We start from the raw sequence: 17,803 nt of genomic DNA, 5'->3' as shown, positions 1-17,803 counted from the left end.
GCCTTAAGAATCTGCCAGCCTATTTATCACTCAGGGTGAGAATATGCTAATTTGTATCTACCTATCTAATGTGTCAAGCTTAGTTTGTGTGTTTTGTTCCATTTGCTTAGTAATCTGCTTTGTTCTGCTTGCTATTCCTTTAATCACTTAAAATCTACCTTTTGTAGTTAATAAAATTTGTTTTGTTTATTATTAAACCCAGTTTATGCAATTTTTAATGGGGGGGGGGAAGTCATGCATATCTCTCTTCACATTGAGGAAGAGGGTGAATTTTTTGAGCTTGTGCTGTACAGATATTTCTATGTAGTGCAAAACACTAGTATTTTGGGTTTGTCTCCCAAAAGAGGTGGCCACGTGAGTGCTGGGGAGCCCTCTCACACAGAGCTGACTCCAGTCTGTGTCTGCAGCAGGGTGTAGCCCTACTTGTGTGTGTGTGCTGCAAGAGGCTGGACAGCCTAATTCAGCAAAGCAGGAAGAGAGAACCTAGGCTGGTTGAGCGGGAGAGGCTCAATTAAACCCCAGTACATCAGGTGACATGCCAGGGGTGGGGGGCAACCCGTCACAGCTGCAATTTCTCAAAAGCTTTACAGACTTGAAATTTCCCAGTTTAATTTCAAAAATAGATAAAAGATAACTTGTTAGATGCACTCCCATTGACTTCTCCTGAATCCATCCCAGCCTGTGCTATAGCATTACTGTTGCTCTGGCCATCCAAACCTTCAGAAGTGACTAGTGATTTTGGTTGTGTCATGGGGTGCATAGACCTTAGGCAGGCCTGGCAACCCAGGGGTTAATGAAGGAACTGCCCGTCAGTGCTGATTGGCAGCATCTGAGCAGCTGGTTGAATAAAAGAGCTGAAAATAAAAGAGCTCAGAGGGGGAGGTGGCTGCCAGAGGAGGCAACAGACTCGAGAAAGAAGGAGCTGCCAGCAAGCTGGTGAGAAGCTGCCTCGGAGTGACAATGACCTAGAGAAGGGACAGTCAGAGCCACAGGCTTCAGAAGCATACAGAACCAAGGGAGGCAGGAAGGAGCTCAGAGTATAGCAGGAGAATTTTGGAGGATTCTGCCTGCCTAGGTTAAGGGATCTGAGCTGAACCCAGTGGAGTGGTTGGGCCTGGATTCCCCTACCAACCCCTTAACAGGGACTTAAGAACCAAAGGGGGTTTCAGGCCTGTTGATGGCAAGGGTCTGATTACCTTTGTCAAACATAAGGGCTGCCCTGTACAACCCCATGGGACAGAAATAAACATCCTTATCTCCAGAACAGGACTACAGAGATTCAGAGAACCAGGGGTGGGTGCCTGCCCTGCTGATCTGGGCAGTTGCTGTGCAACATCCTGTCTAATCAAGGGGGGCAATGGTGCCCCAGCCCACAGGGTGCCTCCATTTTCGTGTGCCCAACTTGAGTCACTCACCAGGACCTGATTTTTAGAACGTACTGAGCATCAGCCCTTGAGTGGTTTTTGTTTTGTTTTTTAAATATAAGCAATTTATAGGAGGATTCTTTCAACAGCAGGCTAATAATTCAATCACATTGTTTTTTTCTGGGGGGTAGGTGGGGGTGGAGTGCTTTGAAAGTGTGTCCAGTGCATTCCCCTATGCCACCTAGTAACAATACTATGGGCCCTAGGAATGTACTTTGTAGCTAGTGGGTCTATAGCAGTACTAGATCACCAGGGCCACATGTGTGTGGCTAAACACAGTAACCGTACATTGTGTTTCTGAGACAGATTGTTATCCATTTTACATTCATGTTATTCTTTTCACCCAATTAGCCTGTGTCAAAGGGATGGCTACAAGGTGACTATAGCCATGTCGGTCTGTAAAGCATTGCTTTGGATACATTGGGCATCACTGACCTCTTTTGTGTTATCTTTAGTTTTTTTTGTTTACAAAGAAACAAAGCAGTCTTTGAGAAATGTTATTCTGTAGATGCCAAACCGATTATAGCCCTGATGATTCAGGAAAGCATCCCTATTCAGGAAAGACACTAAAGCATGTGTCTTGACTTCAAAGTTAATCTCACACTCAACCGCTTTCCTGAAAAAAGGGTGGATTAAAGCATGTACTTAAAGAAGTGCTTTCCTGCATCGGGGCCTATATCCTGTACCATGACCCTGATTTTCCTTTTGTTGTTTAAATAAAACAGGACAGTTGTTTAGATATAATTGTACTAATTGTTTTTCCACTGCGTGTTATCGATTTATAATTTAACATTGTTCATGTCTGTTGTTTTTGTAGAATGGGGATCTTATAGTAGGAGGACCTGGGAGTTTTTACTGGCAAGGTATGTTCACTCAGTTAACTTCAACCAAAAAGGAAAGGCCAGGTGTCAGGAGAAAGTTCATCCTGGATTCCTGTTATTTTCTAGGCATCAGGCTATCTGTTTGAGTCTGGTATCACTTATATACGTGTGAATCAGAATAACTGCTCTGAAGTCAATGTAGTGACTCCTGTGTGTTTAAAAAAAAAAAAAAGAATGAGATCTGAATCAGGCCATGGATTCTATAGGAGACGAAATGAGGTAAATGTTTTACTGTTGACATTTTGCCTCTTAATGGACAATCTTAACTTTATTTTCATCTGGAATTGAAGTGTCAATTGCACAATAGAGAGAGTACATTATGTGTGACATTTTCATAGCATAAGTTCAGTTTGGGATTTTTAGATTGATTTCTGTCCAGACATTTCTAATACCCCATCTCATTGTTGTGATATCATGATGCCACATATATAGATGAGACCTGCCTTGCTAGAGGTAAGGGCAGAACATTTTTGCCCCTCCCTTGATTTAACCATTTTTACGGTAAGGCGCATTCTTGGTCTCTGCCTACCAGGAAGACATTATCAAGCCATTTGGCAGCTCCATTGTTGTGGTGGACCTGTGTAATGGGTTTTGCATTGTGTCACTGAAGGAGAAAGATTCTGACTTATTTTGACTTCTGATGGAATAGAATTCCATATCTCTGAACTCTCCTCTGAGAATACACTGCTTTTGGGCTATAGGATCCCATTGAATTATAGCTGTTATGGAAAGGCTGTCAATGCAAGAGCATGATCTAGGCCTATGTAGGACTTGAAAGGTCAGGGCCAGCACTTTGAAATGGAATGGAGTTGTGTTAGTTATGGTTAATACCATGTTGTGTTCTATATTGTCTTCCTGTTTCTGAATGATGTGGAAATGCATTGGTTTAAATATTCTCAGGAAGCTCCCAGAGTGGCAGTGGGGAAGGATTGCAGTGGCTATGCACTGCTCTTCTCTGCTGCAGCAGTCTGGCAATACATTGTTATGGATGTTGGACAGTTAGTGATGAATCGAGTAAACAGTGTCTTGAACCTTGTGTTTAATCTTAAATTTTAAAAACTGTAGATAACCCTGTATTTTAAGGAGTTGGCTCTTCTCTGAATTCCTTTACTCGATGCAATTATTTGAATACAGGTCAAGTAATCACCACCAGTATTGCAGATATCATTACGGACTATTCATTCAAGGATATTCTAAGGAAACTGACAAGAGAAAAGCAAACTGGAGTGGCACCACCCATATATGATGACAATTACCTAGGTAAGATGTACAGTCTAGAGCAGGGGTCGGCAAACTTTCAGAAGTGGTGTGCCGAGTCTTCATTTATTCCCTCTAATTTAAGGTTTCGCTTGCCAGTAATACATTTTAACATTTTTTAGAAGGTCTCTCTCTCTACAAGTCTATATATTATATAACTAAATGATGGTCGTATGTGAAGTAAACAAGGTTTTCAAAATGTTTAAGAAGCTTCATTTAAAATTAAATGGGGTTCCATTCACCTAGGCCGGCCGGGGGCTGAGCAGGGCCTGCAGCCAGGACCCCAGCTGGCAAGGGGCTGGCAGCCAGAACCCCAGACTGGCAGCGGGCTGAGTGGGGCTGGCAGCTGGGACCCAGCAGGCAGCAGCGTGCCATTAAAAATCAGCTCGCATGCCGTCTTTGGCATGCATGCCATAGGTTGCCAACCCCTGGTCTAGAGGCACTGGACTTACCTGAATGAGAAAGCAATCCTAAATTATGAAGGCCCCAATCCTGTAAACACTTGCTTGACTTTAAGCACAGGAGCAAGGAATCCCATTCAGTAATTTGCTAATTTATTTTAATGGGACAACTGACATGCTTAAAGTTAAACACAGGAGTAAGTGTTCAAGATCCTAAATGACTAGCTAACTAGGATGCTATAGTTATGCATGGGTTTTAATGTACTTAAGCAAGCATACTAACTTTTCATGTTCACACCTTTTTTCAGTCAGGGGAAATGATTTAGCTTACTGTAATTAGGGACTATTTCACTGTTAAGAGAGGGAAAAGAAACCTTTTTTGTAATGCTTTAGTACAGTAATCTCTAAGGGCCCAATTCTGCTCTCATTGTCGTTAAGGACAAACTATAATTGACTTCAGTGAGAGCAGTAGTGGGCCCTGATTATCCAGAAAGCATGGGGGACATGGATTTTATTTGGATCATTGAGAGGGAAGGAGCCTTTTGGCAGCAGGATGCCTTCCACCACGGCCAAAGGCTTGTTGTCATCCTCCTCCTTGCAATCCTGGCTGAGGATCTCTGCTCTGCCCCACTCCCTCCCTCCCATGACAGTGGGGCTGCAGAGGGCTCCCTGCACTGCCACAGGAATCATTCAGCAGCAGGTTTGAGAGTAGCAGCCGTGTTAGTCTGTATTCGCAAAAAGAAAAGGAGTACTTGTGGCACCTTAGAGACTAACCAATTTATTTGAGCATAAGCTTTCGTGAGCTACAGCTCACTTCATCGGATGCAATGCAAACTTGCAATGCATCCGATGAAGTGAGCTGTAGCTCACGAAAGCTTATGCTCAAATAAATTGGTTAGTCTCTAAGGTGCCACTAGTACTCCTTTTCTTTCAGCAGCAGGCCTTCCCTGCAACCAGGGGCTTGTCCTTCTCCTTACAGCCCTGGCCCGGGCTCTCTGCTCTATTATCCGAACCTCTGAATTATCCAAATCCTTTCCTTGTCCCCCAGCGTGAGATACAGGCTGCGGAGGGCATGTATCTCATGTTGGGGGTTGAATAAGGGTTCGGATAATAGGGTTTCAGATAAACAGAAGTAATATGTACATAGAGAAACCTAGATCTCTTTGAGTACATGTTTTAAAAGATAGCTGGTGGCTCCTTCTCTCCAGGAATTGTGTGTAATATGCACATAACTCTGCATGTAACAAATGTTTCTTTCTTTTCAATGATTGTAGAAATGATGCAGTGAAGTTTGAAGGCAGTGATATATGTCCTCTCACATATGCTTTGTATTTGGCTTTGCAGTCATGGGCCCAATCCATTAGTCCTTACTCAGTCAATGGGCATTAGGTGCTTAACCTTATGTCCTTTTTAGGGCACTTATCGGCATCTTTAGATGCCTAAATAGCTTTGGAAATCTGATCCTACGTATAACAGATACAATTGTGTGATTATGCATCATAGTGGCAAAAAAGGAATATAATAAAAAAGCTATTATCACAAAGGATGTAGCATTTGCAGTTTATATTTTCAGGTGAATTATAAAGTATTAATGCTTAACAGCTGATTTTGGGATGCAATTAAATAGCAATGTGTTTCCTAGTGATTTAGGCCTGTAGAATTATTGTACTTTTGCGACTTATGATGAAGGTAGTCATAATAACTTGACAAATGATTTTCCTTTCCCACCCACCCCCCCAGTCTTAGATATACTAGTTTATAAAGTTCTCACAGAGATTATTGAAACAGAGGACAAATTTGGTTGCCCCTCCAGAAGCATGTTTCTTTGGAAGTAAATGATTTGTCAGGTTTCATGCTTGTAATTTATTCTTAAACTAGGATACTCAGTGGCTGCTGGGGAATTTACTGGAGACCTTGAACAAGGTAAGAAGCAAGTCAAAATGTAAAGCATATGACTGTGTGCATGTCTGTTTATCTATTTCTGTTCTCTAAATGGGAAAATGGGTCTTAAACATTTAAAATATTAAAGGGTGGGATAATGAATCTCTACCCAATGTACTTGGGGGCAAATCTTTCCCTGGGATGATACAGCAAGGGAAAGCAGAGCTGCAGTAGCCTAAACCTATGCATCCCCAGCCATAGGTATCTTTCTGCCTAGGACAAGATTACACAGGTAGGGTTGGGTGATAGCACTCTAAGGCCACATCTGCCAGCTAACTCCAGGTGCTTCTGAGAGAAGCACTATTCACTTGGGATCCTGGATGTTTCCTAAAAGCTACAGACCCTATCCCTTGAGGACATGGTGCATGGGACAGCTTGTTAACTGTTCCTCCTCCTAATGCAATGTGTTCTGTTCAGTTCTTGAGTTACTGCTTGTGTAGTGGGAAGCGGATCCCTATACTCTCTCCTCTTCCTGAATCTTGCATTTCAGAGCAGAGCTGGTCAGGGTTGAACTCTTAATATTAAAAATCTGTATTTGAAAGGAGAGAAAACATTATACAGGCAAATGAAATAAGGAACTGATCCCTTGAATAAGGAAAGGCTTAAAGGCACATGAACAAAAATGCCTGAAAGAGAATAATGCATGAGCTTCTTTTAGAAGTGAAGGCTCTTTCTTAGATCAAATACATCCTACAGTAGGGTATTTGTATAACAATTTGCATGTACGTGGCAATTTCATCAGGAAGATTACACACACATTACAAGTTTAATCCAATTATTTACAAGCTACATATCTATAATGGATTCTTCACCAACATAAAACTTGGCTGCCTCTGGGGTAAAATGGATCAGCAATGTAACAGAGGACAGCAACAAGCCCTACAAGTTTAGGAGAATCAGTGAGGAAGAATTTTCAACTGCAGTTACAGGGAAAATGTTTTGTAGCTAGGCACAATGTCATTACCCAGATTAGAATTTGGCTTCAACTCTCAGGTTTCAGAGTAACAGCCGTGTTAGTCTGTATTCGCAAAAAGAAAAGGAGTACTTGTGGCACCTTAGAGACTAACCAATTTATTTGAGCATGAGCTTTCGTGAGCTACAGCTCACTTCATCGGATGCATACCGTGGAAACGGTTTCCACGGTATGCATCCGATGAAGTGAGCTGTAGCTCACAAAAGCTCATGCTCAAATAAATTGGTTAGTTTCCACGGTATGCATCCGATGAAGTGAGCTGTAGCTCACGAAAGCTTATGCTCAAATAAATTGGTTAGTCTCTAAGGTGCCACAAGTACTCCTTTTCTTTTTGGCTTCAACTCTGAGGTTCATGTTGCTCCCCTTGTGACTTCGGATCTTAATTGGTCTCAAATGGTGAAGACCTTGGTTTTATGGTATATCTGACCTGTGTCTCAAGCAGCACAGTTCCCTAGTAGTATGGTTAAGAGCGGACTCAGAGCATCAGACAGTACCTCCTAATGAATTAGCAACACCACTTCCTCCAGTGCTCAGTAGAAGACTTAGCCAAATATTGACCAGGCCTGACCCTGTCTAGCTGATATTCGCTGAGCTCCGAGCCCCATGTGATGTGGCAGCAGAGTTTAGAGCAAAATGACTTCTGAGGTTAAAAAATAAATAATCACATTTACACAGCACCAAGTTCATCCAACCGTATTCATCTATTTCCAGAAATCATTTTGAAATTGAGCAGTATACCCAGGCACTTGGTCCAGCCGAAAAACGCATGGCCTCCTAGGCAGCTCAGACCTTAGGAGCTATGCATCTTGTCTCAGGCAGACCAGATTATTTGTCAGAAAGGCTGGCCTATGAAAATGGACTATTTAAAAGGATGAACAGCTCCATAGCCAAAACGTGCAAAGTCAGTTGGGATGTGGAGAACTCATGCAAATTAACCCAGTTGCCCCCAACTGCTGCTGCTTATTCCCTGTAATTTTGGAATTCCTTCTCCTATAGTGTTAAAGTATACAGTAAATGTCATCTAGAGGACACTAGGGAGAAAGAGACCTCTGTCCTGGTGTAGACCGAGAGTTCAACATTTAATGATGTAATATTTTGTGCATATATCTAGGGAAGCTGATAAGCACATTATACAAATTTAAAAATCTAACGTCAGTTACAGGGGTCTTTGATACAGCTAATAGACAGCATACTCTCAAATAATAGGGGCTGTATGGTAGCAGAATTTAAGTGATGGTGCTCCAATCAGCTAAAACAATGTATGCATTAATTAATTAATTATCTTTTCAGAGTTGGTTGCTGGAGTGCCTAGGGGAGCACAGAACTTTGGCTATGTATGTATTGTACCCATGTTTGATCTGATTAGTAGTAAAAATGCATGTGCTATGTTGTTTTGAGGAGGAAAGGCTATATCATGTTTTTATGCCACATGGTACACTGCATTCCTTATCCGGGCAAAACTCCTATGGACTTAGACTCTGATTCAGCAAGGCACTTAAGCATGTGCTTAACTGCTTTCCGGAATTGGGCTTTAAAGCTCAGGCTTTTATTTATTTTTGAAGTCTGTATGTTCTGTAGCCAGTTACAAGACTGCTTTGAACTCTTGTGCCAATATTTCTGTAGCTGCAGATTCAAATCCAAATTCACCCCAAGTCCATGGGTGTTTGATGTACTGTTCTGGTTGTTCCCATGATGAAGAAACATCCAAGTCTACGTAGCTTAGGGATGTTCAGATCTGGTTTTCAGTTCAATGCTCTATGTATGTGTTATGAAACTGTCAGATATGAAAAGTCATGGTATAAATTCTGAAGAGAAGAGAGAGCAGTGCAGGTTGTGAAACAATGCTTATCTCTTTATAGAGTAAATGCAACAAAAGCCAGGTTTCAGGAACAATCTGCGTGGAAAATTGACAGTTCCCAGCTACAGACCTGACTGTAGTCCTTGCATACCCTAAACAGATTCCAGATTCTAACATCATATTGCCAGATTCCAACCTCATATTGGAACTCACTGCTCAAAAAAAAAAAAAAAAAAAGCACCTATCTATGGTACATGTATGCTTCCCCCAGATATTGTAGTATTTGAGCATCTCACAGTTTTTAATGTATGGTTCCTTACAACACTGCTGCCAGGCATGGAAGTACTATGCTCTCCATTGTACAGATGGGGAACTGAGGCACAGAAAAATCTAAATGACTTGTTCAAGGTCCCACAGAAAATCTGTGGTGAAGCAGAGAACTGAACTCAGGTCTCCCAGGTCCTATGTTAGTGCTGTAACCACTGAACCATCCTTTAACTTTTCTAAATATACCTGTAGTTACATTACAGTATAACTTGTTATGGTATGACTGGAACCTTTTATATTTTTTTCTATTGCCAGGTTTCAATTATTAATTCTACAGACTTGACCTTTATTCAGAATTTCACTGGTGAACAGGTAATGTCAAAGATCTAAGCAATAATATACTATCCCTCAGAGGAATATCATTGCATCCAAAATATTATAGTTCTAACAATTTGTTAATTTATTTCAAAGGGTAGAAAATATTACTTTTCATAAAGGTGAAGAGGTTTGTTAGGAAAAACAATCTTTTAATGAATATTGGATATGAAAATGTGTGTGTTGTTTTTCATTTATAGATGGCGTCTTACTTTGGGTACACTGTTGCCGTGTCGGATATTAACAGTGATGGGTAGGTTACACAATGCACCCCAATCCCATTGAAATCCAATAGGAATTGATTGCCTAACTCCTTCTTTAGTCCCTTTTGAAAATCCTGGCCTTAGTAAATAATGTTCACACTACATCTCCAAAAGCCATCATGATCCCTTTATATGGAAAAGCCAAAATAAATATATCTGTTAATAAACTCTGTTTTTCTAATGCTCTCAGCTGAAAAATGTTTCTTATACTTCTGTACAGCTCTTCTGTGCTTTTCTAGCTCTAATTATCCAGTTTGGGTCTCAACTTTATTAATTCACTCTTCCTTTTTTAAAACTTGGTCTAATGGCCTTTGCAAAAGAAGTTTTAGTGGAGTTTTTCTTACTGACAGCTGACAAGATTGTTTGGAACAATAAGGGCAGAGTGAGAACATCCAAATTCGGTTCAATTTCCTAATATTGAAAGAGGCAAGGAGTGATGTTTAGAAAGACGTGGGTAAGAGCCAGATGTAGAATGGTTCAGACTTCCTCTATGGAAGAGCAGAGCCTTTCTTTTTCAATTTCTCTTATACCCTGTCCATCTCCCATTGCAGCAAGGGCTGCATAAGGCCGCTAGCCTGTCCAAAAGGAGCTCAGCTGTCACAAAGGTCCATGCATACTGCATCATCTTTTAAGGTTTGCAAAGTGACCATGCTCTACAATAGTTCCAAGAGGTATTGTGCCCGCCTAAGGACCTATGCCTTTTAGAGCTCCCATTACTCAGGGTTATGCCTTAATGACACTATCTGGCTTTTAAGCCCTGATTCATAGAGCACTTAAGCACCATTAACTTTCATGTATGTCTGCACTACAGCAGCTACACCACCATAATGTAGACACTTGCAACAGTGATGAAGGGGTTTTTCCGTTGCTGTCGTAAATCCACCCCATTGAGAGACAGTTGATAGAAGAATTCTTCCGTCAGTCTAGCAGTGTCTACACAGGGATTTAACTACCTATCTTAGGAGTGATGTAGCTGGGTTGTCCTAAGTTTTAGGTGTCAACAAGACCTAAAATTGTGAATAGTTTTAGGGTATGCCTGCACACGGATAAAAGCCCCATGGCACAGCTGGTCCAGGTCAGCTAACTTGGGCTTGCAGGGCTTGGGCTGCAGAGCTAAAAATTGCTCTGTAGATGTTCGAGCTCAGGTTGGAACCTGAGCTCTGGGACCCTGCGAGAGTGAATGGTCCCAGAGCTTGGGCTCCAGCTGAAGCCAAAATGTCTACACAGAAATTTTTAGCCCCACAAGCCTGAGTCAGCTGACCCCTGCCAGCCACGGGTTTTTTATCCCCACGTAGACATACTCAAAGTAGTTGGCAGGATCAGGGCTTTAGTAAGTGAATGTTAACATTAGTTCTTTATCACTGAGATAAGATCACTAATACTTTGAGCCTTAGAGTTTCCTCCCAATGTTATTTCAGGCTTAAAATTATAATTATGTGACTATTCACCTACTGCAAAATATCCCAAAGAGTTGTATACTTCATATGGGACACTTTCTCTTCTTATATTTATTTGTAGGTTCATGTAATGTATGAAGTATTCTCTGTGGGCTAAATTAGTGTTTCTGAACTGGTTAACTGAGACACCCCCTCGCCCCTCCCCCCCCCCCCGCAAGGGGGTTACACAAGGCAATGGGGAGGGTTGTGAAGCATTGAATAATATAATAATTATAATTCTAAAGAAAATAAAATGTCCAGAATAACTTCAAAGTTTGTGAGGTCACCAGTAGAATTTGCAGTCGTAATTGGAGTATACATTTTTTAACTTTTACTTTTATTGTAAATGTAAGGGGTTCAGGACAATTTTTTATTTTGAATTAGGGGTCACCAACCTGAAAATGTTAAGAAACACTGTGCTAGTATCATAAGAGCTTTATAGAAGTTGATTGTGACTTAGCTTCATCTTTCATTGAGCCAACAAATTCATGAACCGGTTATTTCTTGGGAATCTGCTAGTCGCTTGCAAGATCTCTTAAGATCTTTTTAAAACATTCCGTTTTCCTTTAACTCCATAGCTGTATGACAATAATATCAGCAAACAGCTTTGGAGGCTTGTGTGGTCTCCCATCCTGTATCTGAAAGGAAATCTAATGACTCTCTCCAAGATCTAAACATCCCACTGAAAACAAAACACAAAGAAGCTTCACTTGATAAATGTGCCTGACTGCAGTCCAGTAATTGACGGCATATACTAGGGTGACCAGACAGCAAATGTGAAAAATTGGGATGGGGGTGGGGGGCAATAGGAGCCTATATAAGAAAAAGACCCAAAAATCGGGACTGTCCCTATAAAATCGGGACATCTGGTCACCCTAGCATGTACACTAACTAGAAATATAACTCAGAATATGAGACTAAGTCTAACAAAAATTGCTTGAGGGAAAAGATATGCATGGAAAAGTTGTTATATAGCTAGGGATTGTGGAGAAATTAGAAGCAGGGTGTCTGACCAGTATAGGAAACCTGATTCTTTATCAGGCTGAAAAGATAAATAGGGACAAGGCTTTTACTTGAGTAAGTTCTAAGATTAGACCTTTTTATTTTTCATAATAATTTAGAGGCAGCTCTGATTAACTTTAGCCTGAGCAGTTCAACTAAATGTTCCAGGGCTATTCTTGATGTAAAGTCTGCAAGTGTTTAAGGGACACAAGAAAATCTTGGTTTATTGCCGTCCTACAGTTGTGTCCACCACTTTCACAAATAAATCAGCTATTGAAACTAGAAACTTCCATTTTGTAATAAATTTATAGACAAATTCTTAGCAAGAAGACGAAGGAAATTTTTCTTTTTAGGTTGAAACCATATATCCAAGAAAAACAGTGGAATAAAATATTTACCAGTCTTTTATTTGTACTATATCAAAGCTCCACATAGTTACACTTTAAACTATTGACACTTCCCATACTCCTGCTGTTTATTACTCACCAGGATACAAAAGAATTGCATAAAATTCCAGCAGGTGGTCAGCTTGTGCTTTTTAATGTTGTTTTATTAGAAAGGAAGCAATACTGGCTAGTCACATTTATGTGCTGGAACAAACATAAATATGTTGATTTATGTTAACTACAACATCATGGTGCAGTAGTGAAATGAATCTAATGAAACTTATTAAAATACCCCCCATAGATTGAACTACAGTTATGGTTATATATCACCATTTGGCGGCTTTCCGTCTTCTTATTTTTACTCCTGCTGCCTTTTAAAAGGGATGGTGTCAACTTTAATTTGGCTCAGATCCACATTTTGTAAAAATAAACCTCTACAAAACCTTACAGCAACTGAAATACATCCGCAATTAAAAAAGCCAAGGACACAGGTGTTGATAACCAACCAACCAATTCCTCTGCAGTGCTTGAAACTGAAACATTGAGGTACTAGAACTGGGAAAGTAAAATTAGCTATAAACCAAAAGTGAGACTGATTTATTGCTTTTTATTATCCACATTGAGAGAAATGCAAACAAGTCAATGAGGATCATGGAGAGTGACAAGTAAAGTGTGTGTGTGTGTGTGTGTGTGTGTGGAATTCTCCCCTCTGCTGAAGCCCTTATACATTGCTGTGGTAATGCATAAAGAGACATTAGAGCCTTGGGTTTGGCCAGGGAAGAGTTCCCACTGGAACAAGCTTTGCAAAAGGGAGCTTACCTTGCACTAAAAGGGCCCCACTGCAAGCTCTAATGTAGGGGGTGTGTTGGGGGCATGAAGGTGGTGAAGCTGAGCACTATGGGGATGTCAGGAAGTGCTCTTACCCATAGGCATTTAGGGACTGGGTGTTTGTAGCTTAGGTGGATGCCCCTAGGCAGCCCAGAATTAGGAGACTATAAAGATGGCTTAAAGCCACGTTAGTACCCCGTCTCCCCCACCCCCCAGCTGCAAGCTTGTGCCAAAAGCTTGCTCTGGACATTTAAATTCACTGTAAGTAATCTAAGTTCTTAATAGTAATCTAGGTGACTATATTTGTTTACAACACATAGTTCTGGGCTCTCCCTTTGAAGGGTTTCCCATCTCCCTCCAACCAGATTTCTAAGGATCAGATTGTATTTGGCCCTAGCATTGGTGGGTGTGTATGGGAAAGGCTCAGTTTGCATGCCTCTCACTTGTGTTCCCTATGCAATGCCAGATGCAACAGCAGTTCTTTTGGTCAGGGGAGTAAGAACATAAGAACGGCCATACTGGGTCAGACCAAAGGTCCATCTAGCCCAGTATCCTGTCTTCCAACAATGGCCAATGCCAGGTGCCCCAGAAGGAATGAACAGAACAGGTAATCATCAAGTGGATCCATCCCCTGTCACCCATTCTCAGCTTCTGGCAAACAGAGGCTAGGGACACCGTCCTTGCCCATCCTGGCTAATATCCATTGATGGACCTATTCTTCACGTACAAGGACTGCTCCTTTTATTGGCCCCAGGGCACAAGTCACCCCAGGGCAGGGCAGGAGGAAGAACCACAAGGCATCATGTACTGAAAATTTACCTTGTTACTTACAACACTAATTTACAAAGGATTGGTCCTTCAGTGAAGGCACTAGACTAAGCCTATGTCTACCTACGCTACGCAACTCCAACTTTGTGAATAACATAGCTGGAGTCAATGTACCTTAGGTCGAGTTACTGCCAGGTCTACGCCGCAGGGGGGCAACGGCAGAAAATCTCCCATCGACTTACCTTACTTTTCTCGTTGGGAGTAGAGTACAGGGGTCAACTGGAGAGCAATCTGCAGTCGATTTGGCAGGTCTTTACTAGACCCGCTAAATCGACCGCTGGTGGATCAATCTCAGAGCGTCGATCCCAGCTGTACTGCAGACCTGCCCTGAGACTCAGGAGATGTGGCTTCAATTCTTGACCTGGCTATGGTCTTTCAGTGTGCCCTTAGGCAAGTCACTTAGGGCCTTTTTAAAGATGTTTATGCATCTACAAATACTCATATGCACCTAGTGAGATTTTTCAGAAGTGTTGAGGTGCCCAACTCCCATTGAGAGTTAGACATGTAAGTGCTTTTGAAAATCCCACTAGGTGTCTATCTGACCCTTTAAAAATCTGTCTCTTATTCGCTCTGTGCCTCAGTTCCCCTGTGTAAAATACCCCCTTTTTCTTCCCCTTTCCTTTGTCTCTCTTATCTGGTTAGATTGTAAAGATTTTGGAGCAGGGACCATCTCTTACTAAATGATTTATATTACACTTAACACAGCTAAGCCCCAATCTCAGTGGGGGCCTCTATATTGTACTGTAATAAAATAATAACAATAATGAATGCTGGGAGGACGATAGAGCTACTGTGTAATATATAGTGTATGCTAAATAATTGTAAAACAATTGGTAAAATACAGCATTCATGGGACACAAATAGCATGTTCTCTTTTTGTGGCAGTCAGCAATTTCAACTAACATGCTGTCCAAACCACTAGCGTCTTTCATAAAAAGAGAAAGATTTGGGGTATTTTAGTGTGGGGAAAAAACCCCGACAGCTTTAATATTTGTTTGTTCATTCATCATCCACTTCCTTCCTTTTCAAGATATGTGTAGCATAGGATGGTATCTAATATTTACAACCATGGAAGAACTAAATAAATGGAACTTTACATTTTAAATTACAGTTTTCCTTATGGAGAAGTTCTATCAAATTTATAGAAAATAATATTTCTATAGGTGTTGTGAAGCAACTTATAAAATTTCAGTTCTATATGGTGGTTAAAAACATAGAAAAGATCTCATTCTCTGTTATATTCTATATGATTTAGAGTATTAGCTAAACAGCCGTATTACATTTCTATAGAGCCCTGTTGGTTTAACTTCTCCTAAATTTTATATGCTTTTTACATAAGAGTTAAGACATATTAGAATTTGTTGTATCTCTCTCATTGTGTTGGTTCCTTGCTGGGAAGGCTTTTCAGAGACCATTTCAGGCTTAAGGTAGAAAAAGCTCTGCTCTCAATTAAATAAAGTTTATTGGCCTGACAGAGAAATACCATTGCCAAAATTAAATATATTACAGTCAAGTAATAATAGGGTTTCACAGTAACAGAGGATTTCCATGCCATGAGCCTGCCACTGAAGTCAATGTTGCTTGAAAGCTCGTCTCTCCCATCAAAAGAAGTTGGTTTAATAAATATTCTCATCTCACTCACTTTGTCTCACTGAAGTCAATGTGAGTTTTCCTATTAACTTCAGCAGGCTTTGAATCAGGCCCCACATACCCATTTGATATTATTGGTTTATATCTCTGAACCACATTTTTTGTGAGGCTATTTCTGCTGCTTTCTCACTTCTTCCAGAATCATGTCATTTGGCTGAATTTCCCATTGACATTTGGTTTTGTTTTTATTCCTCTAGTTTAGATGACATCCTAGTTGGTGCCCCCCTCTTCATGGAGCGTGAATTTGAGAGTAAACCTAAGGAAGTAGGGCAGGTTTACCTGTACTTGCAGGAAAGTGCTTCCTACTTCCGAGACGCACAGATACTGTCGGGCATTGAAGTGTTTGGTAGATTCGGCAGTGCCATCGCGCATCTTGGAGATCTCAACCAGGATGGATATAACGGTACTTAATTAATATATTATATGTTGCAAGCAAATTGCCTTTGTACTGAATATGATGGTACTTCAGGTCTGAAAATGGCTTTTCCCAGTTCTTGAAGAGAACTACAGGATTTAGAAGATGTTTGTGAAAAAAGCCAAATAAAACAATATACATGTTTGTTTTTCTGCAACCATTCCATTTTTAACATGTAAATGTGTAAAGTGATGAGAATCTCTGTGTCACACAATGTGACCTAGTGATTGGAGTAGGAGTCTTGCTTAGTAGTCAGAGCAGAAGCAAAGGGCAGAGGCGGAGTTGTGGTCAAGAGACAAGGCAGTGATCAGAACCAGGAGTTATAAATCAGGGGGTTCAGAGGCAGGCAGTGAGTAGGCCTGGAGCAGAGCAGGCCTGGGGTGGAGCAAGGGATGGACAGGAAGCAGGTCTGGCGCAGCTTTGGGCATAGAATGCATTGAGCTGCCACTGTGCTCCTGTTGGTCCTTAAATGGTGATCTGTTGACCCTTCTGCCCCATCAAGGAGCACAGTCACTTAGTGAAGGTTTATTGGGCCCAGCTGAGCTCCCTGGGTTGCTAGGCAACCATGCCCAGAGCCAGTTGAATTCCTGACACATTGACTAATCCTAACAAAGAGGAAATTAAGTGCCATATCCTGTTAAACTTAAATGAATAGTCCCATTGACGTCAATGCTAACGCTGAACATACATTAACACTTTAATATTGTTGCCCCTTTTTAACCCAGTCAACTTTGTTCCTCTTCAGGAACTCTTTACAAGAGGTTTGTTGGGATACTTAGCTCATGCCCAGACATGGGGTAGACTTTGCACTCTCATTGACTACTGTTCTATAAGCCATCAAAAGGAATGAGAAATGCTACTCCCAGCCCCTTTGGTGTTGTTCTGCAAAGGTAGCCAACTGACCGCCCAAAGTCCTATTGAACTTTTCCACCATCCCTTCAGATTGTGGGTGTGCTGGGGTGGGTGCAAGTTTTGTGTATGCCTAGAACCTCACAAATCTGTTGAAACACTTTGGATTCAAAGTTTCTCCCTTGATCTGTGTGTAACTCACATGGGACTCCAAATCTGGTGAAGAATTCATTCACTAGACCCCTATTACTGCCACAGCCTATTGATTTCTGCTTGGAAAGTCATAGGCTATTTTGTGAAGTAGTCCATAGCTACCAGCAACTATTACTTGCCAGCCTCCATCTCAAGGAACGGCCCAAGAACATCAACAGCAATGAGCTCCATTGGTGTCCCCACAGGATACTGTTGCAAGGGGGCTGTCAAGGTTCCTCCCCCACTCTGAACTCTAGGGTACAGATGTGGGGACCTGCATGAAAAACCTCCTAAGCTTATCTTTACCAGCTTAGGTCAAAACTTCCCCAAGGTACAAAATATTCCACCCGTCGTCCTTGGATTGGCCGCTACCACCACCAAACTAATACTGGTTACTGGGGAAGAGCTGTTTGGAAACGTCTTTCCCCCCAAAATACTTCCCAAAACCTTGCACCCCACTTCCTGGACAAGGTTTGGTAAACAGCCTCACCAATTTGCCTAGGTGACCACAGACCCAGACCCTTGGATCTTAAGAACAATGAACAATCCTCCCAACACTTGCACCCCCCCTTTCCTGGGAAATGTTGGATAAAAAGCCTCATCAATTTGCATAGGTGACCACAGACCCAAACCCTTG

The 17,803-nt window shown here is 41.4% G+C and overlaps 1 protein-coding gene across 1 annotated transcript in view; it reads left to right on the top strand.

Moving 5' to 3' along the window:
* ITGA8 (integrin subunit alpha 8) overlaps positions 1 to 17,803 on the top strand; it is a 170,057-nt gene that overhangs the window by 27,469 nt on the left and 124,785 nt on the right. Inside the window, 7 exon segments of the mRNA XM_077809430.1 lie at positions 2,242 to 2,287; positions 3,440 to 3,565; positions 5,842 to 5,886; positions 8,168 to 8,211; positions 9,258 to 9,314; positions 9,518 to 9,570; positions 15,908 to 16,113. Of these exon segments, the coding sequence (XP_077665556.1) occupies positions 2,242 to 2,287; positions 3,440 to 3,565; positions 5,842 to 5,886; positions 8,168 to 8,211; positions 9,258 to 9,314; positions 9,518 to 9,570; positions 15,908 to 16,113 (577 nt within the window).

This window comes from Eretmochelys imbricata, chromosome 2, assembly GCF_965152235.1.
Source record: "Eretmochelys imbricata isolate rEreImb1 chromosome 2, rEreImb1.hap1, whole genome shotgun sequence".
Lineage (NCBI taxonomy): Eukaryota > Metazoa > Chordata > Testudines > Cheloniidae > Eretmochelys > Eretmochelys imbricata.
The sequence above is the reverse complement of the archived record's forward strand: the minus strand, read 5'-3'. Positions and strand labels throughout refer to the sequence as shown.